The sequence below is a fragment of the Anopheles funestus genome, chromosome X (genome assembly GCF_943734845.2).
Source record: "Anopheles funestus chromosome X, idAnoFuneDA-416_04, whole genome shotgun sequence".
NCBI lineage: Eukaryota > Metazoa > Arthropoda > Insecta > Diptera > Culicidae > Anopheles > Anopheles funestus.
The window spans coordinates 16,106,755-16,123,313 of NC_064597.1; the positions used below are offsets into that span (position 1 = coordinate 16,106,755).

At 44.8% G+C, this 16,559-nt stretch overlaps 1 protein-coding gene across 9 annotated transcripts in view; it reads right to left on the bottom strand.

Moving 5' to 3' along the window:
• LOC125764647 (streptococcal hemagglutinin) overlaps positions 1 to 16,559 on the bottom strand; it is a 72,284-nt gene that overhangs the window by 50,357 nt on the left and 5,368 nt on the right. For 2 of the 9 annotated variants that reach the window (XM_049429149.1, XM_049429086.1), the window contains exons 1-3: positions 11,769 to 14,926; positions 7,970 to 8,711; positions 7,293 to 7,451 (exon numbers count right to left, since the gene is read on the bottom strand). In XM_049429149.1, the coding sequence (XP_049285106.1) occupies positions 7,293 to 7,451; positions 7,970 to 8,061 (251 nt within the window). In that variant the 5' untranslated portion in view covers positions 8,062 to 8,711; positions 11,769 to 14,926. Of the gene's footprint in view, positions 1 to 5,299; positions 7,452 to 7,969; positions 8,712 to 11,768; positions 14,927 to 14,947; positions 15,099 to 16,559 lie in introns of those variants that run through there. The other 7 variants (XM_049429095.1, XM_049429110.1, XM_049429121.1 and 4 more) reach the window with 7 other exon arrangements.

The window sequence follows — 16,559 nt, forward strand, 5'->3', positions numbered from 1 at the left end:
CCCGTTAGCAAAGCATTACGTAAGATAGTGCTCCTACTAATTAAACTGCGAGACGATGTCCAGTAGCTCAATGTTAATCTAGCTATTTAAATCACAACACATCGGATAAGACTTTATTCTCGATGAAGCTTTCTTAATATACATATATAGAGTTAATAGATGAGAATATAAAAGTTACATTGAGCAAACATTTAAAATTTTATCATTTAAGAAGGGTCTTTACCAATATCTTTAATATGAGAAATTATAATTTAATTGCATATTTAGAAAAAAAGCAAACCCTACATTTTGTAGGTAATTGGAGCCACAATCAATATGTGCAACCGATATTTAACAACAAATCGATAATGCAGCGGTACTATCAAATGTGCCACACCGGAACGTTAATACACAAATGAAGCAGAATGGTCCGGTGCCCGAGCCCTCTTCCCGAAGGCCGCCGGTGAAAAAGCGGAAGGATTCAAAGCATAATTATGCACCCACTGGTCCCGCAGTATGCTAGCAATAACAGAAACAACAATCAAGGTAGTTCGCAACATACAACACCGTCCCGGTACACGGGGTCGTGCGCCATTCCCTCAAACCCTCACTCGCTATATTTCTGCAAAAACCAATTCAAACACCCGCATACTTGCGTTCCACCTTGTAAGCTCGTGGAAAATGGGGGGCTTCAATATTTTTTTTTTTATTTTCGGGGTAGGCCGTCGTTGCGCAATTGTAAGTGAATGTCAAAATCAGTGACTGTTCGATTATCACCTTTTCAAACTTGAATTCTATCCGTGGCCTCTCGTTCCCTTAGCTGTCCTTTCGTCCCTATCATCCCCAATGTCCCCTTTCCTTGCCCCAGACTACAGAAAATGCCAGAGGTACTTGACGTCTTCCAGTCCGTGGCGCCCACCTGCCCATCCTTTCCCCATCCGATCAGCTCATCGAGTGCATGGACACGCAGCGACACCACGGATTCGCATCAATTTCGGTATCGTCCGGGTATCGGTGTATCGGTGAACGTGGCTTCACTTCCGGTTCGCGTTTTGGTTTGGCAAAAAGGCTTACTTGATTGCATCCGGCAAAACCGGAATGGCGGGGTATGGCGGCGAAACAGGTGGGTAGATGTTCACGCCAGGAAAATTGATAGACAATAGAAATTAGATATCGTCACGTGTTCATTTATGGCGGAATGAACGTTGTGTCTGTTCGCGTTGATGTGCTTCCATCGGTGATGGTGAGGCGGGAAAGCACCAGGGTGCGCAGGTTGTCCAGGTGCATAATTTAACTTTGTTTTGTTTGAGCCTCGCTCCTTATGTGCGGGTTTTTAGCGAGAAGTGAATGAAACAATAAAGTGAACAAACAGGAACAAAATAGACATGAAGGTGATAAAAGCGTGAAAAGGGCGCACAATCAACATGCATACACGTTTCGCTCGTATCACTCGTTGTGCCCGTTAGGTGAGCGTTGATGTGTGGAAAGGTACGTAACATAATCATTAGAAGTGCCTCGAGAAGACACCCGGACATTTCGGCAGCGGGCTAAAGGTGGTTGGGTGATCGTGAATGCAAAAGGCAAAAAAAAGAATCGGTACAATTTAAATGGCTTTTCCGACGTTCCCCCATACGATGAACGGGTCTTTTCCGGTGTGTTGAATCTTTGGCTTGCCTTGACATACACCCCACATCCCCACGCAAGCTGGGAGAAGTGTGCAAATTTTTGACAGTCAGGTGCCACTCGATGCTACAATATCCACCCGAAGTCAACCACGCTCGGTGTGATCGACGTGGCAGGGCAGTACATGGGAGAAAAAGCGATTTTCCATCACCTTTGCGATTGTTTTTGTCTCTTCTCTTTTTATTATTTCAACGCATGAAGTATTTGTCCTGTCTTTCGCCCACTTCCCGTACAATGGATTGTCGTTTGGTGATTTTATTTTTAATTTCATCCATTTCGTTGTGTGTTTGAAGCTACCCCGATGACAGCAGCGGAATTATACATTCCGGCATGTCAACGTACACACGGTTTTCCAAGGGTGGAAGAGGATGGATGGGGAGTTAAAAAAGCTCACATAAAAAGAGGGAATGTTTCTTAGAAATATGCTAGTACATTCAGGTGAATAAGACAACAGGCACAGACAAAAAAAAAAATATTACCAAAGAGCTTGTACACAGACACCTCAAAACTTGAGGATGGACGAGAAATCAATAGGCACACGGCCTGGTCCGACTTTTTGGTTGGGTGTTTAATCAATACGTCACGAAATGAGTTTTGATTGAAAAATTACTTAAATTTTCATTTCCAGTGCCTTGTTCAAGGCTTGTGTTTTTGCAGCTCGGGGTGACTTCTTTTTGAGTAGGGACTTAATGTTGGTTCGTGGCGCTGGTACTGCAACCGGGTTCCTTTCTAACATTCGTAGGGCATTCGATTGGTTGTGTGTGTGTGTTTTTTAAAGGTTAGGTTTTGATGTTTTACTGTCAAGATACTGTATGGAAGTGGGATTCGTTACCTGGGTGGTACTGTCCTGGGCAGTATTGTCTGCTAGCAAGCCAAGATTTTAAGAAAAAAATCACATACTCGTTCAGTGCAGATGCGGCGTAGAATAAGACTTTGCAGATATCTTAAACTTATTGGAGAGAATTCTGGAGAAGATTGGTTGGTCTTCCGCTAAGTTGCATTGTCTTTCAGAACATTGCAGATATTCCGAAGAATAACACATAGCAGCCATTAAAGACTTGTATTGAAAAGAATTAGGGAACGTGTTAACCATTGTGGAAAACATTATAAGGACCAATAATAAGGTGCTTCACTATCTCCAAAGTCTTGTAGAACAATACAAACTCCGAAGAATAATACTTAGCAGCTATCAGAAGAGATTTGTGTAGAGTTTTAACACTCATAGAGAAGATTAGTAGGTTTCTGCACTAAGAAGTTCCAATTTCTGCGATGTGTGTCCACTTTTTAAATTGAGGCACAGTTTAAGAGTGCTATCAAGGCATCTAAAAATGTCTTTATGCTATATCTTGCCTCTTATAGCGGTGTTACTAAGCGAGTTCATTCTGTGACATCCACATGACCAACGCTTTCACCAACAAAGGGACAGCCTTCGCAGTCTTTAAGCGATATACTAAAACACCTGACGATGTTTTATTTCAAATATAACACTAGAGTCTTCAACCACGAGCAAAGGTGCTATCTTCTTCATCTTCCCACCTGTCAACGGCAATCCAAATCTATAGCCAATCTCACCCACATACAGGTGAAACGCAGAGCAATACCCGATTTCGATTGTTGTTACGTTATTAACTCGAAGCCATTACCGGATGGGGGCATTCATTTTCCCCGTTTTTTTATGTTGCTATTGCTGGCTGATGTTTCAGCTGCTGGTGTTGTTCTTTGGGGTGGGCGGAAAATTGATATCATTAGTGAAAATTAATGCTCATCCGGTTTTGATTGATTCTTTGGCGCTGCATGCGCCCGCAACTGCTCGCAACCGTAACTGTTGCTGTTTGCCGCAGTAAAAGAAGCGCCAGTTGTTGAGGAGGTGAGTTTGTTGAACCAATTATACCTGGCCTTTTTGGTGAGGATGCGTAAAATATTCCAACTTCTACGTTGCTCATTTATTTTAGCTCGACCGATACCGATGTCTCCATAACCGCTGTTGTGTGGCTGCCACGCTGCCAAACAATGGAATATGATTATATACATCATTTTGAGGGTTACCCCAACCCAGAAAGCGCAGCGCCTCGAAGGTATGCAAGCTATGCAGACAGTGACATGGTTGAAACATGGCTACAAAACACGGCTGCAAGGTGCAGACTGGCACATCTAATCGCTGTTCGGTCAGGGAAACCGGACCCCATCTCTCGCCGTCAAATAGTGGCAGCCTGTGTGGAAGACGAACACTGTGAGCCAGGTTGTTCGTTTGGAATGTAATCATCACTCGTGTACGGTGCGCATAGGGTGTCGTGTGTTGGTGGGCAATCCATCGATTGTCTGCCCACACGGAGCCCAATTTCCCCGGTTTGCCCTGTGTTTCCGCCGTGTAATCGAAGGATAACAGGATTGCAAGATTGATTGATGCTCGGGTTTTGAATTTGCGAGCTAATTGCTTATTTATAATGCGATCATCGTTTCAGGCTGGTAGCAAGGCAGACTGCCGAAAGCGGATACGTCTCCCTTCTTTATTGTCTGCCTGCGCTTGTGTGAACGACTGTTTCCGGTGACGTGGAAGAAAAGGGTCTAGGTATCCTTAATTTCTGCGTACGGTCGGGTACTTCTAGCTACGTTTGTATCTTTTCTCGAGTAAAGATACCCCACCGGATACAGGAAGACTGCATACACCAGTCCCAACGATAAACGCATGTGAAGCTTTCCGATAGCGTGCACTGATGCTAAACGGTTTTTGGCCGCCAGAGTGACCGGATGGGTTGAAAATTCCAATTGTAATTTGATATGATATTATCGGTTCGTATCGTAAATCGGACGAATGGAGAAATAATCCGATTTCAGTTACTAATAGCTTATTTGCGGTAGAGAAAAATACATACATCTCTGCTTTTGCTATGTACATTGCATGCATTTAGGCGCGCGATAGAATATGTGGGGCTAACTAATAAATCGGCTAATTCAGGGGGATTTCTTCAATAATTTTAGAAGAGAAATGTTTTGGATTTTTCTCAAGACTGGACAAGACTGTTGAATTATCTGCTACACTGAATAGAAATTAAAAGTTTTTAGATTAACTAGTCAAGTGTAGTGTAGTGTAGTTCAATAAGATTAATGCATTCGTTAACTAAAATCAAAACTAAAATTGAAGTATTATAGAAATAGACGATAAACGAACAAGTACAGATAATGGCAGTATAAGTTTTGTAGGCCTTACATAAGAGCGTTGTTAAGGTATGCATAGATCTTGTGATAGTATAACTCTGTTCCGTTTCCACATGTTGCTCAATTATTTTATTTAGCTCGCTAAGAAACTCCAAAACCATTCTCCAAAATGATCGTTCTTTTTGCCAAATCAAAATAAAAGAAATATAATCGTATGCAAAGTGAAGAGTAAAGGCTAACGCACGCATTAAGTAATCGAAATTGAGTGCCTCTCGTTTGCCATCTTACACATCTGTTTACTGATCGCACACGTTCCTATGGGTAACTGACCGTGGTTGCGATTACTATAAGGCGAGCAGCTTTATGGGTATTGCTTGTATCGCATACTTCGTTCTTCTCTCGCAGAAATCATAATGCATAAACTCTGATAACACATGGTAGCAAGAATCTCACTATAGAAAAAAGGGGTTATGAAACTTACCACAAACGTATACACACGTACACGCTCGTAACAGGGTGCGTTCGTTGAGTACAGCGGGCCGAACGGCAAGGTGTTTGCTGTGAACTAACCGTCCGTCCAGAATCCTTCGAGAGAGATCCGTGTGACGGGACGGGGATGTCCACAAAACCACAACACCGCATCGTACCGTGTCAGCTTTGGTTGATTGTTGCTATAGTTTGATTGAAGCGCGTGAAGCCACCAGCGTTACCATCTATCGGTATTATTGTAACAGTCACAACGCCTAGCCCCACCCGATATTTGCACACGGACGGCAAACAGGAGTAAGTTTTTTGAACAATCAAAAACCGAAATGATGCACTCACATTTATACACACATACACACACGCGTCGAGCGAGAGGAAAACACGTACGCATATGTTTTCCGCTCATTTCGTACTGTCAAAATTTTTGTGACAAAAAACGTCAACCGGCCATTATCGATCGGAATGTGACCGTATCGTCCGTATCACAGTGGTTGTTTTTGCACGTGGCATAATCGAAGGTGCAACACACATCGCGTATAGACGTGTCCTGGACGCGTGGTGGTGTTTTTTTTCTTCCAGATGGTCAATCTTTCGCGTATGAAGCGGCACGCAGCGCATCTCAATCGAAGAGTGCTTGGATCTGATATGTGTGGTCTCCCATTTTTTTTTGGAACGGGAGACGGATGAAGCGCCCTGTCCTATACGGCAGGCAGTTTGTACAAGCGTTACTACGGCTGTACATGCTAAATAAATCTTGTGCCTTCTAACTACGTTTTAAAAAGAGCAATCACAACCCTGCGGCCCTGTATCGCGCGGGATCCTCGCTTGGGGACCTGACGGTGTACCGAATACTGCTACTACGATCTTCGGGTTTACAGTTGCGTGTCCATTGCTCCAACTACGGTTACTTTGTACTTTGAAACGCTACGAACCATTTACAGTGATTGAGTGGTTTTTTTTAACTCCTTCTTTTTTGTCCCTGCTGGACCCGGCTCTAGTGCTTTAGCGGGGAATTTTTGCACACGGGAAGCAAACACAGGTAAAGTGGGTGTTAATGCATTGTGCGATATATGGATATATCTAGATGTAGGCAAGGCATACATCGTGCCTGAATTACTAATTTATGCACAGTTCTTGTCGATGAGATGGGATGGCTAGCAGGTCTGCTGTCGGAGCGACCGCTACCGTAATGTACACACCGTATATATATATTTCGTCGTCGAAACACTTCAATATCCTGCCCGACTCTATCATACCGAACAGGTCATATTGCTATATTGTCGCGAGCCTATACGCTCCGTTATTGTATCACACAACCTATCTGCATATGTTGTATATGTATATATATATATATGTATGCTTGTATATATATATAAAGATAAAGCTACGCATATGTATAAACGTTCGAATGGAAGCATATGTTCAATGTATATAATAGTGTGTATGTAAATATATACAGACACTTGACGTTTGCGAAACAGAGGTTCTAGGTGCCCAGAAGCGTTCATCGGTGCAGACTTCCGGCTATCTCAACATCATATGCGTCAAGTGCTTTTCACGTAATTGCGATGCGAAAGACTATCTGTACGGTACGATTATGATAATAATGCTATTGAAGATGTAGGACCGATACGATACGTCCTCTATACCTGCAGGTCGATATGCCCTATTGCTTATATAGATAAATTGGACGTTTCGAGTGTTCCCGTTTTCCAGCGATTTTGCGTCACGCGCAACAAACATACACGCATCGTCCTCGTTACCACACATCTGGTCACGATAACCATGTTCCCACAAAAATTCCTCACCGCTCTCGTACCGTAGAGGTTGATTGTTGATTAGTCGTCCGAAGTTGACAACTTCGCCCAGTTTCCTGATATGTGGCGTTCCAATACGCTCTCTCCCTCATGGTTTCTTTGTTATTCTTTACGTTTTGTTCCACATAACCGTGCCCACCCACCCATATGGGCGAGTACCACCGCACGTACCTGCGTAATGATTCCACCTTGCGAAAGTCGAGCGGCGCGTCGACCTCCCCGTTGATCTGCGGGTACCCATTCGGTGTTGGATAGCGGCTCGCGTACAGTGGAAGTGCCGGTGAGGAAGCCATGCTGAACAAGTCCGATGCTGCTGCGGTGCGGTTGGAGCTACGATCCGGCCGGTCAAAACGGTGTGGCAGTGGAGAAAGAAAAGAGAGGAAAGATAATTGAGCAAAAAAAGCTACGCATTGGATTTTTTTTTATTGTTGTTGGTAGGCATCGCTCGCACGCGTTACAAGAATATTCTTCCCGATGCTGAAGGGTGGTGGAAAAGACCCAAGATTCAAATTAGCCCACCTTACTATCCGAAATCGTAAGCGGAAGCGCACCGGAAGCGAACCGGAAGCTGTAGCTTAATTCGGGAGGGATTGGTTCTTTGGCTTACTACCACTGGAGCTGATTTTTTCTTTTGAGAGCCCCAAGGGGGAGGCGTACTGGCGAGTAATGTTAGTGTGGTATAGATCACCATCACACCCTCGCCAGGTGCATCGATTCAGCTTCCTTCCACCCAGCACCCGGTACGGTCCAGCCGGAGGTGGGGAGAGCATTTTTCTTTTATCAGAGATACCGCCCAGCACGAGTGCCTATTAACACCATGCAGCAGGCCGGAGCCGGCAGGTACTTACACAAGATGGCGAGCGCGCTGGCATCCGAGCGTCGTGTAAGAGTTCAAAAACCAATTACGAGTTGTTCTGTACATAAATACGTAGATGTACATATTGCTTACGGAACTACTTGGTAAATATCAGAGCATATTGCGCATTACGTAAGCGGTATCAGCATAGCAAACATACGGGTAAGTACGTCCATCAATGCTGGATGGTAAAACTACTGTGCGAGTCTTTAGATTCGCTCACTACGCAACTAGTTGTATCGAAACTGGTATTGACGGGTATGTTTGAAGCTTGTCGAACGCGCACTAAGAATGAAAAACGTTCACGTACTACCACCAAACACCAAGAAGGAAACACGAGATATGGCTTATGCTAATGGGCGTCACGTCTATAACCCTTTTTTTTCAAATACTTCACACTACGGTGTAGGGCCAAAATAAAGCAAACAAAAAAAAAACGCTACGAACGATGTCATATGCGGGAACGTTTTACTTCCGCCGATCGTGTGCACCTTTCATCCGGACCTTTGTCAACCATCGCCACCGTGACACGGTCGTATCGGTACGATCGTGTACTACTGGTGGACGATCCTGTCCCGCATTGGGACGCTGCATCTTAACGTGCATAACGTTGGTTGACCGGTCCAGATGTGGGCGATTGATTGTGTGGTGTTGGTATTACTGACGCTGCAGCAGCTGCTGCTGCTTGGTTGATTGATAAAGCGAACAGGATAAAGTTTGATTGTTGAGTTAGCCTGAAAATAATGAAATTGTGTGAGATCTTGTTGGAAGTGGATTAGAGCATGGGTACAGATATTGCTTTTGTGTTATTCGCCCCAGAGTTCTTCCAGAGATTATTCCATTTTTAAAGATCATTTAATATTCAAGTTGATATACATGTTTAAGCACAAAAAATGGATCTTATTGTTAGCACTTTATTGGGGACCTCTCTTAACTTGCTCGAAAAAACTACCAAGATGTGCACTTATTATTTATACGATCACTGATAACTAAATGCTTATAGTCACGAATTCTTGTTAGGTACTGAGTATCTATAAACAAAAGCTATGTACTTCCAGGTAGTGATCACCGTAGATGTTCACTCCTCTGTTCTTAGTTAGATAGTTAGAGTATCTTCTGACTTTATTGCTTATGCTTAGAGTATCTTCTAGTACTGTGCTAAAGATCTAAAATACAAAACCACTATTACCCGAGTATCTCCAATATTAGTGAATCCGCTCTTTGATGTTCATTAGATGCGTATAAGTCACGTCATGTACATCCAATCCATAAATCCTAATATTTAAATAGCCCTCAATGTAGCTGTACATGTACATATCGCGTACACAGTAAAGATCTCAATGTACTTTCCAGTGGAGCTCTACCGATTCGAATCGAAATCACCGGGCGCAAATCTTTCGTACATCACCGGGATAAGAATGTTCTTTGTTATCCTAACCGGAACGTTTCGTTAACCGGGGGTTTCCACGTCTATGTTCTCTGTTTGTTTAGCAAAGCTGTCAGGTAGTATTATACGGCAGCATACAAATCCTACGCATTTTCTATACCGGGAAAATGCATTTTTGATCTATATACGACATATTTATTGCATTCCCTACCATCGTTATATACCTTCGCCGTTATATGTTTGCCACTTCCGTACCAACAGGGAGTAGATAACTTTCGGTAATCCGAAGTAAATAACAGGTCCACTGGATGCGGTTAAATAGTTTCACCGCCACATAAGGGCGGTGGTATGAACATACGCCAGAGTTTTACTATGTTTTACATACACGTTCGGGTGATATGTAATGTATGTGACATTAAATTCATGTCGGTAGCATGCGTGCGAATGGTAACGAACAAAGACCGGAATGCTAATGGACGCACACCCAGACTGCACACTAGAAAGTCGTGCGCCGCAGCGGAAACGGAACCGTTTTTTCCCCACCACTGCAGTGTGCAGGGATTAAAAATAGAAACCATCTCCGGTTGATCGGTTATTACAATGCCCGGTACACAGCACGCTTCGACACGGTGCAAAAGCGCTTAATTAGTTGGGGTGGGTTTTTTTCTTTCTTATGTAGCTTTTATTCAATTACAATTGCTGATAGTTTGTGGGAAAGGAATGGTTTCAAGGATAAAACCCAAAAGAAAAAAATCCACCCTCTGTATCTGAAAGGTTATGTACCGCGTCTACAGTGCTTATGTACAGGATTTGCCGAGAATTTTAAATAATACGCTCCAGCCAACACAGTGCTGGAGTTCTGAATCTCGCTTATGTAAGGCACACAGACCGCACAGTAGCGAATCCAATGTACTTCGGACAGAGCGTACCTATGTGCGACGACTCGGCACGAGATCAGACGTACATAGACGAGCATGTAAAGGACCATGTAAAACGGCTCATTTAGCGGCAAGCTTTATCGAAGCTAAGGGTTACAATTATGTATAGATGCTGTTCATTGCGCCACACATTTGTGTATGAGCTGGAAAAAAGAAAAAAGGAAACTCCACTGTAAATACAGTTACAGCAGAAAGCAGGAAGTTGAACGAGACATTGGCTAGACTGGTCTGCTCAGTTTGCAAACGAACATTACCGATGCAAGGTCAACGTAAAAAGCGCATTTTGTAATAGTCATCACCACATTGGCACATGAACATGGGTACGAAGGGAAACATTGCAGCATTTTACTGCGAAGTGAACTTCGCGTTGGAAGGATCTTTTTTTTTTCCAAACAAAACTAGAAACCGAGAGAGTGACTGAGAATGAGTGGTCCTGTTATATGAACGTTCGTGCGTACGCTTACATCACGGTATTGGTGCTGGGGAGCAATTTACAGCATCCGGTTACTACATCCAAGCAAGCGTTGTAAACGCAAACACAGACGCATACCATCTCTCTCGCGCGTACTTAGTTATGATTTAGTCTTTCTCACTCTCTCGCTCGTTCTCTCATTTCGAATGGGAGCATTTAAGCAGCAAGGACGAAGCTTCAAATAAAAGGGGAAACAATACCAGCACACAAATGTTGCAGTGAGTGGCCATATGGGGGAACCCACGACGGTGGTAACCCGTACCTTTGGGCCATGGTCATCGCCAGACCTTCCGCATCACCGTCTCCTTTTCATCACATAAACAGGAATGTCAACCGTGGCAATGCCGGCTGTGTAGAGGTAGCCAACGGAACGGAAGCACATTTCGCATGCTGTCTCAATTTCCTTGCTGTTGTTTTTTTTTTAATTTTCCTTCCCGTTTTCATCCCGCTGCTCTTCCACCCCTGCACGCCAGAACTTGTATGTGTGCAAACTAACATTAAAAATAGCTTTCACGGCTTTTTACCATCGTAAGGGCTGGAAAGCGTATCCAATGTATGCATATTTGTCGGCCTACTGGAAAAAATAGCTTTACATAAATACACACACTCACACACACACATAAATGTTGGTTTGGAAGGACGAAAGGAACGGTGGTACGGTGGTGCATTACACATTAGACCATAATATTACTGCTTCGTTAAGGGTGTTGTTAAGGCCACGTGAAATGTGAATTGCAAACTACGGTTGCGCCTAAAGGTAGGCAATCACGCAGTACAAAAGCGTCCCCCGGACACACAGTAGCGACAGTCTGTAACGTTATTGCGGAAAATTTATTTAAATCAAACGTCTTTATAAAGTTTCGATTGCGATTCGCTTTCGCTCGAATACAATTACAATTAAAAAAAAAAGAAAAATATAACATCTAGTAAGAGGAAAGATTATTTTTAAAAAACCCAAAAGGAACATGGCCCATTTTGCTCGTTTGCTACTAACCTCTTAACTTTGTAAGTGTGTTTGGTTTGCAACCTTTTTTTTCGTTTTTTGCTCTCTTTAATCGTAGAACGAATTGTTTTTTTTGCTATTTTTGTCTCGTTACAAAAACAAAAACCGTAGCTTAAACTTCACTCACGTTTCACGATACGTGTTGGGCTCGTTTGTGGTCGTCCTTACCGTTGTGTTGGTTTTTGTTTATGTTTTGTTTTGGTACAGTTTTGATTTCTTTACTTTTGCCCTTAGTACTGTTAAGATCGATTAGTACATCCGGCTACCATCATCCGGTAGGATATAGCAGGAACAGTAGTGATACAGTAGAATGGACACAACACTCACTAACTTTACCGAGCGCGATGTTTTGAACGGTCTCAAATTCATCGTTACACCGAACGGCTGTAAACCATCGTTGTTACACCGATTTCCTCCACCGTCAGCCCCCCGCCACTCCGCGCACTGCTGTGTGTGTGGGTGCCCCGAACGGGATTTTCTTTCGTTTTTTTTGGGGCTGGTTCGAAATTCCACACCAAGGGGTTTCTTACGCGTCTTTCCCGTTCATAGAAGCAGAAAGGGTAAAGAAAACTTTACAGGAAAACACACACACACAACAATACACGCACACACACACACAAGAACCGCACACGCGACGAATGCGCCTAAAGGTAGGCAAACGGTGACACACTGTACGACTAACGGGTACCGTACGGTGTGTTGCACTGGAATGCACACGACACTGGATCTGTCTGTCTGGTAGACACACACACGCTAGCATAGAAAAGGAACATGCCCTAGTGCCCCGCCGCGCTGGGTGACCACACCGAACAAAATGGGCTACAAAGGACGGGAATGGAGTGGGGGTCGCGGCCGGATAGGAAAAGGGGGTGTGTAGGGCGTGTGTTTGATTTCCGGGTGGTAAGTTTTTTTTTGTGCTGGCGGTTGCGAGCTATATTTCCGCTGGCTGGATTGCGCTGTGATTGAGATGATTATAATAAACCATTAGTGAAATTATGTAACGAACCGTGTGATGAAAAACAGACGACACACGACGCCGGGTACGAATGCGTTTTTCCTCCTCACACTCTCTCTCTTTTTCTCTCTCTTCCGTTCCCTTCCCCATTTCGTGCTTTGCACCACCCTCCCCGCATCACTTTCACACGATACGCTCACACATACACCCACCAACACACACACACACTAAATGCACCCACACATACAAGCATCCACACTTGAACACATGCAGACAGTTGGTAGGCAAGACACTTCGGTCGTCATCAACCGACACACTTCCTGCTGTTGGACCCACACACACACATACATCTCTTCCTTGCCACCCAGTTCAATCCGTTGCTCCCGGTGTCGGTTCTTGGACCGTGTCTGGTATGTTTGGTTCGCACAACACAACACAGGACACCACATGGGAAACCAACCAAGGATAGGCTGCACTGTCAAATGTCAACCAATAAATGTGATTGTGCCGGTGTGCGTGCATGACTGCGTGTGTCTGTGTGTGCGCTCGTATGTATGCACTGGTTTGTGCTGTGTTGCTGCGTATTTGCCACTTTTGCTCGTGGTTTTCTGCAGCCTAGCGGGGCTCGAGCATGACCGACGGTCGCACAACTTCGTGGGCAAATGTTCCGTGGCGCGCTAGCAAGCGCGCGCTAGCGCCACATAAAAACTGCACCCTTTATGCACCGGGAGCGCACGAGCCGAACACGAATGCCGGCGATTGCCAGACGAAATTGCATTTTTGTTTACATCGACTACTAATGCGTCACTCACATGGCGGCGTCCTGGCTCCTGGTTACTCCCTACAACTGCACACCCTTTCCCTTCGCCTTCCTTTATCCTTTTTTGCAACCTCTCGCTACCCTAACATGGCTTTACGCTCTTTCGCTCTTGCTCGCTCTTTGTAAATTGCACACAAATACACGTCCCTGTATGCACGTTGCACGCTGTGTAATGAAGTCGGGCTGGTGCATCGCCTCCCTCCCTTTTTTCTCCGGTTCATCTCAAACAAACACACAATTACATATTTTTTACATACACACACACAAACATGTTACTGAATGCATAGGAAGGCCACACTCGATTGCACACGCTTATGTTGGGGGTTTATTTTTTTGTAAAAACAAGTCCAATAGGGAAGAACATTGGAGCAAAAATTAAAAAAAAATGTATGTATATACGGAAGCTGTAAGGATGGCATGAAGTGTGGATAGAGACACAGAGAGGGGAGAAAAAAAGGGGATAAATTCACACTAACAGTAGGCCCCATTTGTTTGAAAGGTGAAAATTTCGCACCATTGTAACCGCGACACACGCACGCACAAAGAAAACGCTGCGTTACTGCTTGTGCATTCCGATGCAGTCAGCACACAACACGTACACACAGTCACAAACAGTAAGAAAATAGCTCCTGAGATCCTGTGTACTAGCTGAGCTTGCTGAGCCGAAGCGCAAACCGCTTATCGTTGCGAAACTGCCTAAAGTTATGCAACCGTTGTTACAACCGCCACCGCTTTACTAATCTAAACTCTCTTTACGGATTTTTTCTTGTTTGTCTGTAGTTGGTAGTGATGTTCGGCTTTATTACTAAAAACTAGATGCCCATATACACGCGCACTTATTCATTTGTAATTATTTTATAATTTGAAAAATAATTTAAAAACACACACGCACACACGCAAAAACAAAGCAGGAGATGATAGAGGTCTATAGTAGTTTAGTGTGTTGTTGTTTGTTTTATTTTTTTTTCTTTGCCTCAGAAATACGGAGGTTCGCGGCTGCACAAATCACTCTGGGTTTTAGGTGTGCATCTATGGCGGTTGCTCGACAATTACTAAATCTGTCCGATACCGTGTCTCGGACCAGAACTGGCTGCCTGATTAATGTGATTTCGAGCAGGTGGATAGGCAGGTATAGTTGGGAAGGGAGCTGGAAGATGGGATGAGAAGGATGGGAGAGAAAGGGGATGAGTAGGGGGTGGGGTGGATGTTGGTAGTCTGTTTCGCTGGTAGGTGGGTTGGGGGCGAGTGTGTAGGGGTGGATGTTGTAAGGAGGCAAATGGTAGGTGGAAGAAGCGAGCGAAAGAGAGAGTGAATGAGATCACACACCGTACAATTTGCGACTTTACAGCTTGGGATCTCGTGTTGTACTAAATAATGATGAAAACGCAACATTACTTTAAATATACTGGAGCAGTACACGTCCACGCACAAACACACACACTTATATATATATACACAGTAGTTGAGCCTTGCAATCGTTTGATTGCGTTTGGAGTCCTTGGCTCGTCGTCGTCGTCGTCGCTTGCTGGTCGACTACTGGCCCTCGTGTCGGCTTGTTTGTTACGACGACTCTGCCTTGCACTACTGGTGCTGGATGTTGGTTCGTCGGTACCGAGCTGTTACCTCCCGCTCCGTCCATCAACGATACCCTTGCCAATCCCATTGGTTGTGGTTGGTGGGTGTATCCAACCTTATCCTTCCCCATTCTTGCTATCCCTTCTTCCCATGCTGCACGCTACTCCGAACTTCATTTCATACCGACCGACATCATGGGAGAGACGATCCGCCAAGGCTACCCAGGGTGAGATCGTGCCTGCGACAGTTAGTTATTCTGGGTTTTTGCTTGCCATATGCATCCATCCTATACCGCTTCGTCTCGTCTAACCGATCCTTGCTTACTCCCAGTACACTACCTACTTTCTCCATCCACTCCACTTTCCCCACCCTTGTTATCACAACCCAGAAAGGATCGGAGGGATGGGGGGATCGACGACTTCTTGCACATACACAATTTCTGCAAACCCGAGGGGATTGTTGGAGGTGGAAGCGGGGAGTTGCGGGGGAGAGTTGGAGGTTTCGGTCCAATCAACGCTACAGCCAACCAACGTTCGGCAGCTAGCACCAAACCAACCAACCAACCGGGCCGACGCGACCATTTAACCAAGCCAGCCAACCAACAACCAACCAGCAACCAATCAACCAACGAAAAACCCACCCCTTCCCCCCACCCCCGGACACACCGGACGACACCCGGGTTTTTCAGTCGCTTCGCACCCCCTTTTAGGGCTGGGAGGAAAACACGAGTAAAACAACAACCCAACAGAAGAAGAAGAAGAAGAAGGAGAGAAAAAACACGAAACCCATGCCTATCTACTCAGGCTGGGAAAGCAAACTATTTGGGAGCTAGCGTCCCGTTCCTGTCCGATCTTCAAAAACGCTAGTACATACCGTGGAGTTCGTCCGTTTTAAAGCCCAATCAAACACTGGGAGCGTTTACTAGCGCGAGCACCAAGTGAGGGGTTGTTAGTACCAAAAAAAAAGAAGGAAAAAAAGAAAGAAGACACAATCATACGGAGTGCACAAACTGTGCTCCCCTTCGTTCCCTTTGCTTCATCACTTCCATCCATTGCCTTCCCCAAAAACCGTTCATCCTTTATCATATCTACCAGTTACCAGCTTTCGGTAAGGCGAGGAACCCCGGTACCATGCCACGAACGGTAATACTGATTTCGCACAGCAGAGTTTCCAGGTTGTCTCACTCACCTCCACGCAAAAACCCGAACATTCATCATATAGCTTTACATACACAGGGTTACGAGCGGGGATGGGTAGACGGCGTACCGCTTCGCTACCGAGCGTACCGAGCGATATAGTGCATCCTCTGTCCAATGTACTCGCAGGACGCGAAATCGGGGAAGATTCGGTTCGGTTTGGTGTAGATAGCCCAACCAACTGAAACACTCCTCCCTCGTCCCTCGTACCCATCGGCATCTGTTTACTCTATTTA